We start from the raw sequence: 13,612 nt of genomic DNA on the forward strand, positions 1-13,612 counted from the left end.
GTTCCTCTGTGAAAATGTACCGTTGTGTTTTTCTTGTCCTACTGAAATCCGCTGACTATGATTATCAATTACATGCCTCATAAGAATTTGATTAATTTACATTCTTGTATTAAGAAGATCTATTGGAGACCCTACGTAAAAGGGCTACATGCTAAAAATGTATTTGGGCTCTGACATTATATTCAGAATTCTAACTTTCAATTCAGAACATTTTTCAACGTGATGTGAGAAACTGGGAGACAAAAAGACAATTAAATATAAAATTTATTACGCAAAATGTACAACAGCTGCTGAAGCTATTTTACAGCTCAAATATAGAGATTTTTTTTTATTCACCTTGTGGAATATAATATTCAACTTAGTTTGAAATTCTGTCATGAACTCTGAAAACATTCATAAAAAACACACTGGCTCACATTAAACAACTTTTCAAAGCAGGAAAGCTGATCTCAAGTGCAGTTTGAATCAGCATATAACAAACCATAATAAACAGTTTAAAAAATGTTTAACAGAATTTCTTCCCGAAATACATTTGTAATGTTTTGAGGTTGCTTCACACTGCTCTACCTCCTAGAGAGCGTCATTCAACTCAACAAATCAAAACGTTTTCATCAACCTCTGAAACCCGACAGCTGTTCTTCTGTGTCTCCATCCGACCAACGTCTCCTGCACTCATTCAAACAAGACAAAGTGCATTCCACTTAAAGAACTGAAACACATTCAGTTTCCTCCTTCCATAGTCTTTCATAACTATGGGAAAATAAAAAGTTGTTTAAGTTCTCTTAATCGTGCAACTAAGAAAAATATGGCGTTTAATGTGGCTCGAGAAAAAACATATTCGATTTTCAAATCCTTTAAAAAAAATCTATAATGAACAAGAAATCTCCTTTTAGACTAATTAACCTTGTTTAGCACCAACAACAGCTCAGACATCTGAAGGCTGTACTGTTCTTCATTTGCTCTCCAGAAGTGTTTAATAACAGTGCTTGCTAAGGTCTTCTCTGGTCTGGTATCCATAGGTTTGAACCTCACAATTAAAACAAATGACTGACTTCAGATCAGCTCTCCTGCTTAAAAAAGTAATCGAGTAAATGTGGCCTGAAGAGACAAACGTCAGGATGGATTGGAATAGTGGGATGGCGTCATCAGTATGAGCCTTGCATCCCGCTGCCCCGCGAGCGTCCGCCCCCCCCTGAGTTATCGTAGTAGCCCCCACCACCACGGCCTGAGAGGGATAAGGAAAGAAAGTTAGTGTAAAAATGTGTGATCCGAAGTGATTGGATTGAGAGATTTTAATAAAATATATGATCAAAACTAACAGCAAACTTTTATTTATCATGAAAGTGAAACAACTCACCCATTTCAGCGGCTCCATTGGCCGTTGAATTAAGAAACAGCTCGATGTAGCGATGCTCTGTGGAGAAAATATCAATCCATTAATCATACTGAAGAACTCGTGTTTCTGCTGCTGTGATTGTGTATTCAAGTCAGGAAGTCGGCATGCCCTCATTGCAAAAGAGAACACAGCCAGGAAAGTAAAAGGCCTATCTGTGAACGATACATCTAGAATCCCTCCCCACTTTACCTTGCTGTCAGGTGGCCCTTTCCCACAAGGAACAAAAGACCGTTATCTAGCAGGTATCAGTTATAGAGCAGCACCTGTGTTCTGTGAGGTGAAGCGGTTGTTTTTGTCCAAGGAGTTTGGTGGCTTTGAATAGAGCATAGATAACGTCTTCACTTGCCCAAAGGCTGTCTGACAGCAAGGTAGAGCGGTGAAATAATTCTAAATATACCGTACACTTGAAATCCTATAGCTTTTTAAGGTGGCTCAAATAAATGTTTCCTCATCCCACAGCAGTTAAACCCCATTTCAACTATACATTGGCAGCTTAGCTGTTGATTTTGCAAATTTGTGCTATTATTAATGCTTTTCTTATGAGAGACAAGTTGAAGAAAATAAAGGAGGACATACGCATGTGGTTCTTGTCTTTGGACATGGCTGCCACAGCGTCTTCATGGCAGCGAAACTCCACATCGGCTTCTCCTGTCGACTTCCCGTTAGGAGCCACATCGATGTGGACCCGCAGTGGATTCAGAGGAGAGAAGAACTACAGGAACAAAGAGAGATACATAAACTATTAACACAGGCATACACACATGACTCGTTTAGTGTTTTTTCAAATGTAGTAGCTCACTGGTCTTGGTGACGGACACCACTCTAAGTATGGCGTAGAGTCATAGGTATATGATGTTTTGCAGTTCTTCCCTGCAGTATATATCCATTTTATGATGTAACAAGTTAGTTAAAGGGTCCTGGTTTCTGAAGCAGAATATTTAGGATGGATTGGTCAAAAATGAATCTGCAAGCTTCTGTTGTGACAGAGTTAGCTTCAGATCTGATGGTCCCGAGACTCCCGACTGAAATTCCACAAAAGAAGATTGAACCGCACAAAGATGCCATCATGATGTATAACCTTACTATCACTGCCTGCAGCAGGAACGTTTTCTTCTTGGGGAAACTCAATTGGGTGATTTTAAAGTCTTTTAGACCCTGCACTACACAGAGCCTTTGTTTGCACGTCTACAAGAGAAATAACAAAAAGTAACTGGTCTCAGTGTGTGCTCTTACTTTAGCGACGTCTCCCTCTGTGGCGCGGAAAGGTAAGCCCCTCATATGAACAAAATGGCCGTTGTGGAAGCCTGTAGAAACATCACCTTGACCACCGTAACCGTGGCCTCCCATCCCTGAGTCAAACACACACAAACATCCACAGATTAATAATGCATCATTTAGGAATGTAGAACAGAGAAATAATCTGATACTATTGTTTCATTTACTTAAAGGTGGGGTATGTAATTTTGGAGAAACCCGCTCGAGTGCGCTAGAATTTGAAAATACACAGCCGGAAGAAATCTGCTACTTCCTTACAGAGCCCCTCCTCCAACACACGAACGCGCACATGACCAATGAGGGCACGAGATAAGTTTGTGCCCTGATGGAAGGCTGACAGGCAGGTAGGCCATCCAGTTATTTTAGCCGGGCCGGCTAAAATGATTGGTCGTGCTTTTTACAGTACTACGGCTTCCACAGATGACATTTTTTATGGATTTTTTGTCAAAGCACTTAAGATATTCATTGCTATCGGGATGTTAAGAGCATTCCATGGAATATAACAAAAAGTGTATCTCGAGCCGGTTTCTCAAACTTACCTACCCCACCTTTAATGGCAATAGAACATATCAACATAGCGTGAAATCTTCATATAGCTTTCCATGAGAGATTACAAGAAGGTCACAATCAGCTGCTTTTAGAAAATCCAATCCTAATTGTACTTCTTCACACTGACAATGTAAAACGTCTTCATTTTTAGGTTCAGAACATTTTGAATTCATGCCACACCTTGATTCCTTTGAAAGAGGAACAATGTTAAAGTATCACTGACAAATGTCAACAAAGCAATAACTGGAAGACATTTGCTTTTATCCAAATGTCTCAATGAAGAGACATTTCTTCAGTGTTGCTGAATGCCAGTGAGAATGACTTTACCTCTTCCTCCTCTCTCTCCTCTCACTCGCTCATCAAACATGCCGTTGTCAAAGCAGTAGTTGTTGAAGCCGTTGTAGCTGTCAAATTCACCGTAACCTGGACACAGACGAACACGACAAAGTTAAGCAGGGCTCATTCTTTTACATCACTAACTGAATAACTATCTCGGCAATTACTTTATAAAAACAACACCGGCTCCTCAGGATTAAATATCATTGTTGTTCTACTGTCCTTAGCACTGTACAATTACACCTTCTTAGAAATACAGAACTGTTCTTACCTCCTCCATAGCCCCCCCCGCACCTCATGGTGTCCATCAGAGCCCCGCCGCGGCCAGGCCCGGGCGCAAAGAAGCCTCCTCTGGGGCCCCCCATCATGGGTCTGTCGTAGGGCCCCGGCCTCTGGGCTCCCACCCCCCGGTGGGGCACCTCGTAGTAAGCTCTGATCTCATTGCGACTGCTCTTAAAAATCTCTATGTACCTGCAATGCAAGCGGCCCATGAGGTGGGGGGGGGGGGGGCAGGGGAGAGGGTTAGGGAGCAGAAATGGCTGAGCTCGGGTACATAAACAGATATTTACAGAGAGAGAAGGTAAACAAACACAAAACAAATATTCTAAATAGTGGTCTAAGTACTTTCTCAAAATGAAGATATCTCATCATTAACTGGGCTGTATTAAATAGGGAAAACCCTATAGCTCTAGATTTTACATGTTGCATTCAAATAGTATTTAGGAGCTTTAATGGTAGAGGCTTCCTTGACTAACCTCCGCTATACTATGCTTAATCCCCTCTGCAACAGCAATCTATCTGTCTAATGTAATAAAAGTTCTAAATAAAGTGCCAATAACATTATTTAATATACCCAAATGTTGCTCTAAAAAGATAATAGCCCTCAGGTCTTAGACTACCAACACATCTGCATATGGCATAAAATACTCACACCACCTTTCATTTATAGATTAGTTAAATTACCTTTCATCCCATTATTCAACATCTCACCATTGTTACAATACATAAACCCAGTAAACCCATCCCAATAACCATATCAATAATTATCACATGACCCACCCAATTCATATTTATCATTGTTTTACCATTATTATTCTAGCACACCAACCCATGCTTATCATTCAACCATCACAGTACCCATCCCATTAATACCATAATTACTCTTATATGACCACCCATTAAACACTGCATTAGAAGCCCATCCCAGCCAGCCCGTCCCCTTCCCATCCGTCCCACCTGTGCCCTATTCTTTCCTTGTGTTTCCCCAGAGCCTTTTCTGCTATCTCCTTTGAGGCAAACTGCACGAAGGCTTCCCCTGTGCTCCTCCCCTGGTAGTCCACTGGCAGAGTAATCCCATTTGGCACGATTCTCAACCCTTCAACCCAAGCACACATAAATACAGAGGTCGGTAGGGAGACTGATAGATGTATGGAATATATATAACAAAACCCACTGCATATCTGGAGCTTTCAGGATTAATGTACGTCATGAGGGGAAATGTAGTAGTATCTGATAAGACAGCATTAAAAGAAGAGTGAATTTAAACTTGTAAGCTGTCGGCAGGGGGATGAAACAAATACTGGGTTGTAGTCTGCAGCTATAACATGTAGGGGAATGCAGATGGAAAACTAGCGCAGCCTATTGTAGGGCTGTGCAATTAATCATATTTTAATCGCAATTACGATTTTGGCCTGCCACAATTACGAAAACAACATAATCGGAAAAAACAATTATTTTGCTTTGCTAGGTTGTGCACTGCAACATATTTGATCTCATTAATTTTGGTCTAATTTATTTGTATTTATCATATTTATATATGTTTAGTAGCTTGGGGAAGTGTGCTCCAAAATATTTGTTGATCTTGTTTATTTGTATTTATTATTTTGATATTATTTATTTAAATGTAAATATAAATGTATCATTTATTTTATTTATTTTTGTATTGGTTTTTCAGTTGAATTATACGTTCAAGGTAATCAACAGTTAAAAAGATACTGTTCAAATTATTATTTGTATTTGTTTTAAAGTTCAATAAATAGATTTGTTCAAAGTCAATGAATAATCGTATTTAATAATCGTGATATCAATTATTGACCCAAATAATCGTGATTATGATTTTTGCCATAATCGCACAGCCCTAGCCTATTGTTGTTAAATGCCCTTTAGGAGGCATGACATCAAGGTCATGGAATATGCAGGTAAAATAAACTGTTGACGCAACACAAACAGAGTAACAGCAGGGCTGCACAATATGTCACAATCATTGAAAAGTTGTGCAATTCTTTTTTATTGGTGTACTTTTTTTATACAACAAGCAATTTATTGTATTTTAGCCGAAAACTACAAGAAGAAAATAAATAACGCATATTTTCATATTCTGGTTTATTGTGCAGCCCTGTGTAAGAGGCATACTATGAATTCATAATGATGACAGATTTGTAAACAGTGTATACGACTACAAGAACATGACACAGACATTTTGGCAAAACAATACAACTTTGTAATACAAGTGAAAAGGACACATAAGAAAAGATAAATGTGTCAATGTTTATGCTTATGTTGTGGTGTGTAGGGTGAAAGTGGAAAGCAGCGTCAAATTATAGTTGGCAGTTGTTTGAATTTGTCATGATACCCGTCAGAAGGAGTACGTTAATGTAAAGTTGACTGTTGTACCAGTTTTTTACAAATATATTAAAAAACATTAAGACGCGATAATGAGATATTATGGCTTTCAGTTCTACCTGGGCCTTTAGACTTTGAACAACGTAAGGAGACATTTTATGCGACACAGGGCTATACTTAAATATCAACAAGAGATGAGTGAAATGTTTGCAGAGCCTACATTCATCTGACATTTCTTCTAGTGGTTGTCTCATTTCATTGTTGCTCTTTTGCACCCTAGCTGTAGTTCTGCACCCTAACACTGTGGTGTAGATAATAATAATAAAAATACAGCGAGTCTGTAGAAACTATCCCTCAGATTGAAATACATTGTGGAATATCAGTACAATGCAATAACAGTTACAGAACTGTAAATGTTCACGTACCTGAGAAGAACTGAACGATCTCCTCCTTGCTGCAGCCGAAGGGAAGGCCTCTGAGTCGCAGCATGCAGCCGCTGCAGCTGTCGTAGTCAGCTGGCCCGCTGCGCTTCAGCACCCAGTCCATCTCACTGCGGTTCGACTTGAACACTGAGTCACACAGATAGAAACACACACGTCTGTTTTAACCAGAAATGCATTGAACTTGAGCCGAGAAAGAAAACGTTATATGCAATGCAAACACCCAGGAAGCCCCATCTGAAATGTCAGCAACAGGGTAAGTTGCACTTTGACCATATGAAGAATTGCTGCAATATATGAGATTGCTGATACCAAGAGAAAGTCCACAAAGTTGAACTCTTACAGGTCCATTAGTCTGTTATGATCGGTTATACTGCTTACCCTCTATGTATCGGTGTCCCATGTATTTACGGTCCTTGGAGAGAGCAATCTTGAAATCCTCAGACATTTTCAACTCAATAAATGCCTCTCCACTGGGACGGCCTTCTTTAGAGTAGGTAAAGCACACTCCGTTTACTTTCCCAACGATGTCACAGTCTGTAAATGATAATACATTTCCTTAGTACTAAGCCTGCACCAAGACATTTCCTGTCATAACAGAACATGTACAGGGTACAACTGAATCGATCTTATGAGAGCTATTTGGAGCTACAGAAAGTAGAATCCTAAAGTCCATGCTCTGTTTAACCTGAGATCCTGAAAGTTCCCTAATGTGAAAACAAAGCATTTATGTGGGTTTATTTAGGTTGTCGCTTTAAGTCACAAATGAAATGTCACTTACATTTATGCAACTAATATGAAGGAAATAACATAAATATAATACTTTATTATCTATTATGTTCACTAAGATGGACGAACAACAATTGAGTTGAGTTAATCGAGATATCATTTCAATTTTACCACTAAATCGTTTTACAGCCTCAAGCTGTTAAGATGTGTGTATTCTCACCAGAGAAGAAGCTGGCGACCTCCTCCTGCGTGCAGGACCAGGGGAGTCCTCTGATCCGAACCACATATCCCTCTTCATTCATAGACATCCTCACTGCCAGAGAGCACAACAAAAGTAATGCTTTTATTAAATACAAGTTTGCTAATGCAGTTTTTAAAAGATATATCTAGAACTTTATTGAGTTCATGTTTGCCATGGGTCCTTATTTGAAGTGTCAGCCACTATCAGGGGTAGGGGCAGCCTGTCCGTCACAGATGCTGCTGACAGATGTTGTCTATTTTAGTTGTTCAAAATAAGCATATCAAATGTAACTTCCCTACAATAATAATAATCTTGATATATACAATAAGAGCAGTCTGTTACTTTCATGTGTACAATACATTATAACCCGAGCAGAAGCAGTTCCCATGAAATATGCATATTATTCATTAACATCCTCAGTGCAATAATAACTTTAAGTATGCACACCATCAGATCAGCAGGAAGCTGAGGTTATAAATAACTCTTTTTTTTAATGTGTGTGACACCAAACAACAGTGGTGTACCGTAAAGTAACTAAGTACATTTACTCAAGTACACTATTACTTTTGTACTTCTACCCCACTAAAATTCAGAAGTAAATAGTGTACTTTTACTCCAATACATTTATTTAATACCTTTAGTAACTTTCGGTACGTATAATTAAGTATACTTTGATACCAATACTTTTGCACTTTTACTTGAGAAACATTTTTAATGCAGGACTTTTACTTGCAACAGAGTATTCCTACACTCTGGTACTTTTACTTCAGTACAAGATATAAGTTACTTCTACCACCTCTGCTTAACAATTACCAATAACGAAAACACTGTATCTGGAACCATGAACAGTATGCAATAACAAATGCCCAGTAGGTAATATTTGAATAGTTTAGCATTATAATGCTCTTCACTGCAGCTGTCAACACAGTCTAAAACAAGCTAACATTTGTCACTTCCTCTTTCCAACTCTGTTGTCTCAACGTGTTGCTAGCTAACGTAACCAAAGTTCAACTTAACTTACGTTGAGATTTCCAAACATATCCTAATAAGACGTTTAGTAATTATTTGGTAAGATTGGTTGTTTGAAGGCCCCCACAGGAGAGTATTTGTCCGCCCGGGTGCTCTAATGATGCTAACGCCTCTTTTCTGTCAGGCTGCTAATGTTAGCAGCTAGCAGGCTAGCAGCTACGGCTAACTGTAGGACACTGACAGCGGTCAAACGTACAGGGCACACTAGTTCTTCACCCAACGGTCTAACGCTGTCACTGAGCATCAAAATAAACATCCACAGGCACACGTCACTGTGTCAGAAGTGAGTGACAAATGTGTGAAAACGATGAAATTATCTCACAGTCGCCTCTCGTCCCCGGTCTCCTGCCCCTATCCCGAGCCTCAGGCAGGTGTCACTAACGAGCAAACCCGCTCAGGTATGTTCTCGCGAGAGTTGGACAAAGAAAAAAGGAGATGAAGTTTGAGTCTTTTTTATACTATGTATATTTAATAATAACAATAGGACGCCATTCAGCTAAATTGATATTTTAGGCATGAATGTGCTCATAACACAACAAATAACGATGTTTATTTCTAATGGAGGCACGTTTATTTATACAGCACATTTCAATACAAGGCATTTCAAAGTGCTTTACTAAAAATGAGAAACATTAGGAGCATAAAGAAATAGAGCAGCAGAAACATAAACATTTACCAGGCCAATAGGCTATACTTTAAGCTCATTGTTATGTAACTTTTGAATATAACTTTTCCACCTCTGATCAAAATGGCTTTTTTAACACAATGTATTAATTGTTTTACTCGTCTTATGACAACAACTAGATTCTGCAGTGACACCAGACAAACAGTTTATGCCTGAAGAGGATTTTTAGTCATGCTTCGATGACAGTCTGGAAAACACGTGACGCTGAAAACAAACAATCAGGGCGTAAAGTCCACCGACTGCAGTAGGTCAACTGTGGGAAACCACATTGTCCTAAAGACGATTTAAGCTGCAAGTCCTTCTCGTATTTAGTCTTATCATAATGGAGATTCCAGTATTTACCGTAGATGCATTTTCTAATCTACCGTTTAGGGGAAATCCCGCCGCAATTTGTCCACTTATGCATGTGAGTAATAATATTTAGGTAAAAGTAGGCCTACATTAATGTCATAATGCCATGCATATCGTATAAATTGTTGCAATAGGGTTTATAAGGACGTAAAGACACTTCAACTTGCTGTTTCTAAATTGTGCATTTCCTTTTTGTTCAAGGATCAGACTGCTCCTTGTAACTTTTTGATTATTTGGACATTATAGAGTTCCAGTTTTAGTAGCACATAATTCATAAAAAATGTATAAATTAGGCAGCATGACATACATATGTTTCTTTTCAATCCATCCATGATCATGTAGCCTACCTCAGTGTTTAATTATTGTTACAATTTGTTTGAACAATCACTGTTTTTTTTAACAGGAACTGACAGATGACTTGTATCAGAAGATAGCAGCAGAGATGAACCTGTCAGAAACAGTTTTCATCACCAGCATCAACCCGTCTGACAATTTTACCACAGGTCAGATAAACATTTTAATACATGAAGGACTTAAGATTCGTTTTATGGATTAAAAGATGCACCAGTCTGGGACAGGTTAGCATTTCGTTACAATCTTTAACCCATTGTTTAACAACTCGTGCATTGTTATTGAGACTGGTTGAATGGGGATGAAGCAATAAAGATGCACATATCTGCCAGTGGCCAATGTAAAAGTGCTTCTACAGTAATTACAGTGTCCATTGTGCACAGTTTTATGGTAATGTGCCCATTCCAGCTGGCCTGACATACTGAATACTGTAAAAAATGTGCTAAGGGTGCAACTTTTTAAACTGTGTAGCTGAGAGTACAGTGCATAAAGCAAAGCAGACACAGGACAATGTCACAACACTGTACTTAATTTCAAGCAAACTGTTTCCCTCTTCATACTCTTATAGAAAGTAGCTTTGTAACACTCTGTGGAGGGATATGTGTAGACAAAAAGCACCGGTCTGACAATGTGATTAACAGGATCAAGGTTCCGACTGCGATGGTTCACACCAACGACTGAAGTGAATCTGTGCGGTCATGCAACTCTGGCCTCTGCAGCAGTGCTGTTCAAACATAAGGGTAAGTTACCAAAAAACAAACAAACGTGTACAGATCATCAGATTAACTTCCATTTATAACCCTTTTATGTATTTCTCTCTTAGAGAATGTGAATCCCAAACTGGTGTTTGAGACGAGAAGTGGAGATCTGGCTGTCACGCAGCGGGGCGAAGGGTACGTCATGGACTTTCCTCTCAACCCACCAACAAAGCAGGTTAGTTAGTAAACTTCAATAATATATCACTTATCAAAAACAGCGATTCCAATTTGTTAAAAGTGAATGACAAAAAGGCACAATAGCTATGTAAATAGCCTGAAGTACGATAATTGCAAGCCAAATACTTAGAACATCAGCCTTTATAAGTGGTGAATGCTAGAAATACTTTTTGTTTTCTTGAAACCCAGAATGCAACAAAAACCTCCTGAACAAGCAGTGCAAAGTTTTTCAGAAGAAAGTGTTTTCAGTATCCTTTGCAATGCAGTAGTTAATAACACAACACAATTATTCAAACTTACATTTCTTCTAAACACCTGTTTTCTCAGGATGCCAATGAGTTCAAAGACATCTTAAAGGTAAGTGAGACGCCTACTCTCTGAGAACATGCTTTACAGTAGACTCCTGCTTCACTGTCTACATGAACCAATCTCTCTGTGCAATATTTGCCAGCGTGATTACATTTCTGTGTATACATTATGTTCTTCTTCCCCTTCAGACTGCAGTTGGAAACCACCCAATCCAGGATGTTTATCTGTGCCCCATCACTAAGAAACTGTTGGTTCGACTGTCTGACAGCTGCGAAAGGTTACCACCACACACACCCACACCCACACCCACACCCACACCCGCGTGTTGCCAGGTGTGTTTGTGACTCTTCCTTGTGTTTCCTGCAGGTCAGTGCTCACCAGTCTGAAAGTGGACGCTGCTGCTCTTCAGAGAAGTGAGACGAGTGGAAGAGTCAAAGGACTAATCGTCACCATGAAAGGTAACCAGAGCTTTAAAACATTAGATCCTTTGGTTAGTCTTTAGTTTTATGATTTGTTGGGCCGGACCACATGCTGTAATCTTAAATATAAAGTAGTTCCAAAGACATGCAGACTATTTTAAGATATAAGTAATAGATTACTGTTCCCTAAAATGCCATGCTAAACTATTTTAAGTTAGACTTTTTTTAATTTGTCTTTATGTTGCATCTCACTGCGAGTGGTTGACACGATCATATTTGTTTTACTTAAATTAAAAGTAGTTATAGCACAGTGTAAGAGTACTCGACTAGAAGTGAGAGTCCTGCATTTCAAGGTTTCAAGGTTCTTTATTGTCAATCTGACATAGCTACAGAGTAATTATGCAGTTGAAAATCTTATGTCATAGGCTTCTCCAACAATGCAACATAAATTTAAATAATTTATTATTCTCACAAGAAAAAGTACAGAAGTAGTAGCATCAAAATAACTTTGAAGTGCTTAAAGTAAAAATACACATTATGCAGAATTGCCTGTTTCGCAATCATAGCCTATCGTACATTCTTCTAATATATTACTGTAAAATAATTGTACAGTAATATATTTTTAACTGGTAATTGTTGGCATATTTGAAATGTATTTGTATACAGTACTGTATATTAGTTTATATACACTACTGGGTAGCTTGGGGATCAATACATTCTTATTGCAGGTCTCCCTTGAAAAAGAGATCGATGATCTCAATGGGACCACCTGGTTAAATAAAGGTTTGAAATTAAATTGATATAATGCCGTCATGTATTTGTTAATTTTATTTTGTATTGATAAAAAGCTACTAACTTAAGCTATCAAATAAGTTTAGTGGAGTGTAAAGAACAATATTAGCCTCTGAAATGTAGTTTTAAAGACTGTGAAAGTAGAAGAAAATAGAAATGATCAAGTAAAGTATCACATACTTCTAAGGAACTGGAATATACCAAGTCAACAAATATGATATGGTAAAAAAGAACACTATCGAGACGAGCCCCGTGTGAAAACTACAAGCGATGGTTAATACAATTATTCTTCATTATCCACCAATAGGATCCCCAGACTGCCAGCCAGGATACGACTTCTACTCCAGATACTTTGCTCCATGGATGGGCATCGCTGAGGATCCTGTCACTGGTACACTAACATTAAAACTACAAACACTTCTACTGCTGCTGCTGTTTCCCCTGGAATCACACAATCTGACTTAGTTGGCCTGCAGTGTGTGTATGGGGCAACATTGTAAAATACTCTTATAATCAAGTAATCCAACCCATTGGTATACAAGCAACAGGTATTGGCTAAACACTATGCGTCTTTGGAAATGTAATTTTTTTTTGTTTTATCCGGTTTTGTCTTTCGTCTCTCTGCAGGTTCTGCCCACACAGTGCTGGGTAGTTACTGGTCTAAGGAACTAGGAAAGAAAAAAATGCTGGGTAATTAATTTAAACTAATTTCACATTTACATTCACTTTGATCAGCATCTCTAAAACAAATGTAATTTAACTAACCCACAGAGGCAACTATTTTACCAACCATTCAACAATGTGTTATTATAGTAATAAACACCACCTGTTATCAAGTTAAACAGCTCTTTATTATTCAGCTGAATCATGCTGACACTCATATTCTCCGCTCTGTGTTTGTGCAGCTTACCAGTGCTCCAGTCGAGGCGGGGAGCTGGAACTAGAAGTGAGAGACGACGGAAGAATCAACATCGCTGGACAGGCCGTCACTGTGCTGCAGGGAACAATCACACTATAGCCACATGCAGGCTAATGAGAGCATTATGTGCCTGCTCAGAGAAGCAGACGCATGCTTTGTACAATGTTATCAAAAGTAACAAGACATGGTTTAAATAAAAAGCAATGCAAATTTGTGTCAAGTCTGGTCAATCTA

At 38.7% G+C, this 13,612-nt stretch overlaps 2 protein-coding genes across 3 annotated transcripts; one reads left to right on the forward strand and one right to left on the reverse strand.

Moving 5' to 3' along the window:
• Nucleotides 1-246: 246 nt before the first annotated feature.
• On the reverse strand, nt 247-9,029 carry hnrnph3 (heterogeneous nuclear ribonucleoprotein H3 (2H9)). 2 transcript variants are annotated; one of them, XM_034116838.1, is made up of 11 exons: nt 8,940-9,029; nt 7,568-7,660; nt 7,000-7,155; nt 6,604-6,747; nt 4,793-4,931; nt 3,828-4,027; nt 3,548-3,643; nt 2,630-2,745; nt 1,973-2,108; nt 1,358-1,414; nt 247-1,225 (listed from the first exon to the last, which is right to left on the reverse strand). In XM_034116838.1, the coding sequence occupies exons 2-11, from the start codon at nt 7,653-7,655 to the stop codon at nt 1,146-1,148; spliced, it is 1,212 nt and encodes a 403-aa protein (XP_033972729.1). In that variant the 5' UTR covers nt 7,656-7,660; nt 8,940-9,029; the 3' UTR covers nt 247-1,145. The 2 variants fall into 2 exon arrangements, with proteins under 2 accessions (XP_033972729.1, XP_033972730.1); XM_034116839.1 differs by lacking the exon at nt 8,940-9,029 and adding an exon at nt 8,610-8,921.
• A 509-nt stretch (nt 9,030-9,538) lies between these two features.
• On the forward strand, nt 9,539-13,592 carry LOC117471754 (phenazine biosynthesis-like domain-containing protein). Its single transcript, XM_034116964.1, has 10 exons — nt 9,539-9,708; nt 10,057-10,156; nt 10,646-10,744; nt 10,828-10,937; nt 11,267-11,296; nt 11,437-11,525; nt 11,615-11,706; nt 12,767-12,850; nt 13,087-13,149; nt 13,365-13,592. Exons 1-10 carry the CDS (start codon nt 9,625-9,627, stop codon nt 13,475-13,477), a joined length of 864 nt encoding a protein of 287 aa, XP_033972855.1. The 5' UTR covers nt 9,539-9,624; the 3' UTR covers nt 13,478-13,592.
• Nucleotides 13,593-13,612: the final 20 nt, after the last annotated feature.

The sequence above is a fragment of the Trematomus bernacchii genome, unplaced genomic scaffold (genome assembly GCF_902827165.1).
Source record: "Trematomus bernacchii unplaced genomic scaffold, fTreBer1.1, whole genome shotgun sequence".
Lineage (NCBI taxonomy): Eukaryota > Metazoa > Chordata > Actinopteri > Perciformes > Nototheniidae > Trematomus > Trematomus bernacchii.

Excerpts from the sequence above, each read along its gene's own strand:
- hnrnph3 (XM_034116838.1), bottom strand. The coding sequence starts at position 7,655 with ATGTCTATGAATGAAGAGGGATATGTGGTTCGGATCAGAGGACTCCCC. Across the intron at positions 3,644-3,827 it reads CGGGGGGGGCTATGGAGGAG|GTTACGGTGAATTTGACAGC; the intron begins GTAAGAACAGTT and ends GTCTGTGTCCAG. Across the intron at positions 1,226-1,357 it reads CAATGGAGCCGCTGAAATGG|GCCGTGGTGGTGGGGGCTAC; the intron begins GTGAGTTGTTTC and ends TATCCCTCTCAG.
- LOC117471754 (XM_034116964.1), top strand. The coding sequence starts at position 9,625 with ATGGAGATTCCAGTATTTACCGTAGATGCATTTTCTAATCTACCGTTT. Across the intron at positions 12,851-13,086 it reads CGCTGAGGATCCTGTCACTG|GTTCTGCCCACACAGTGCTG; the intron begins GTACACTAACAT and ends GTCTCTCTGCAG. Across the intron at positions 13,150-13,364 it reads AGGAAAGAAAAAAATGCTGG|CTTACCAGTGCTCCAGTCGA; the intron begins GTAATTAATTTA and ends GTGTTTGTGCAG.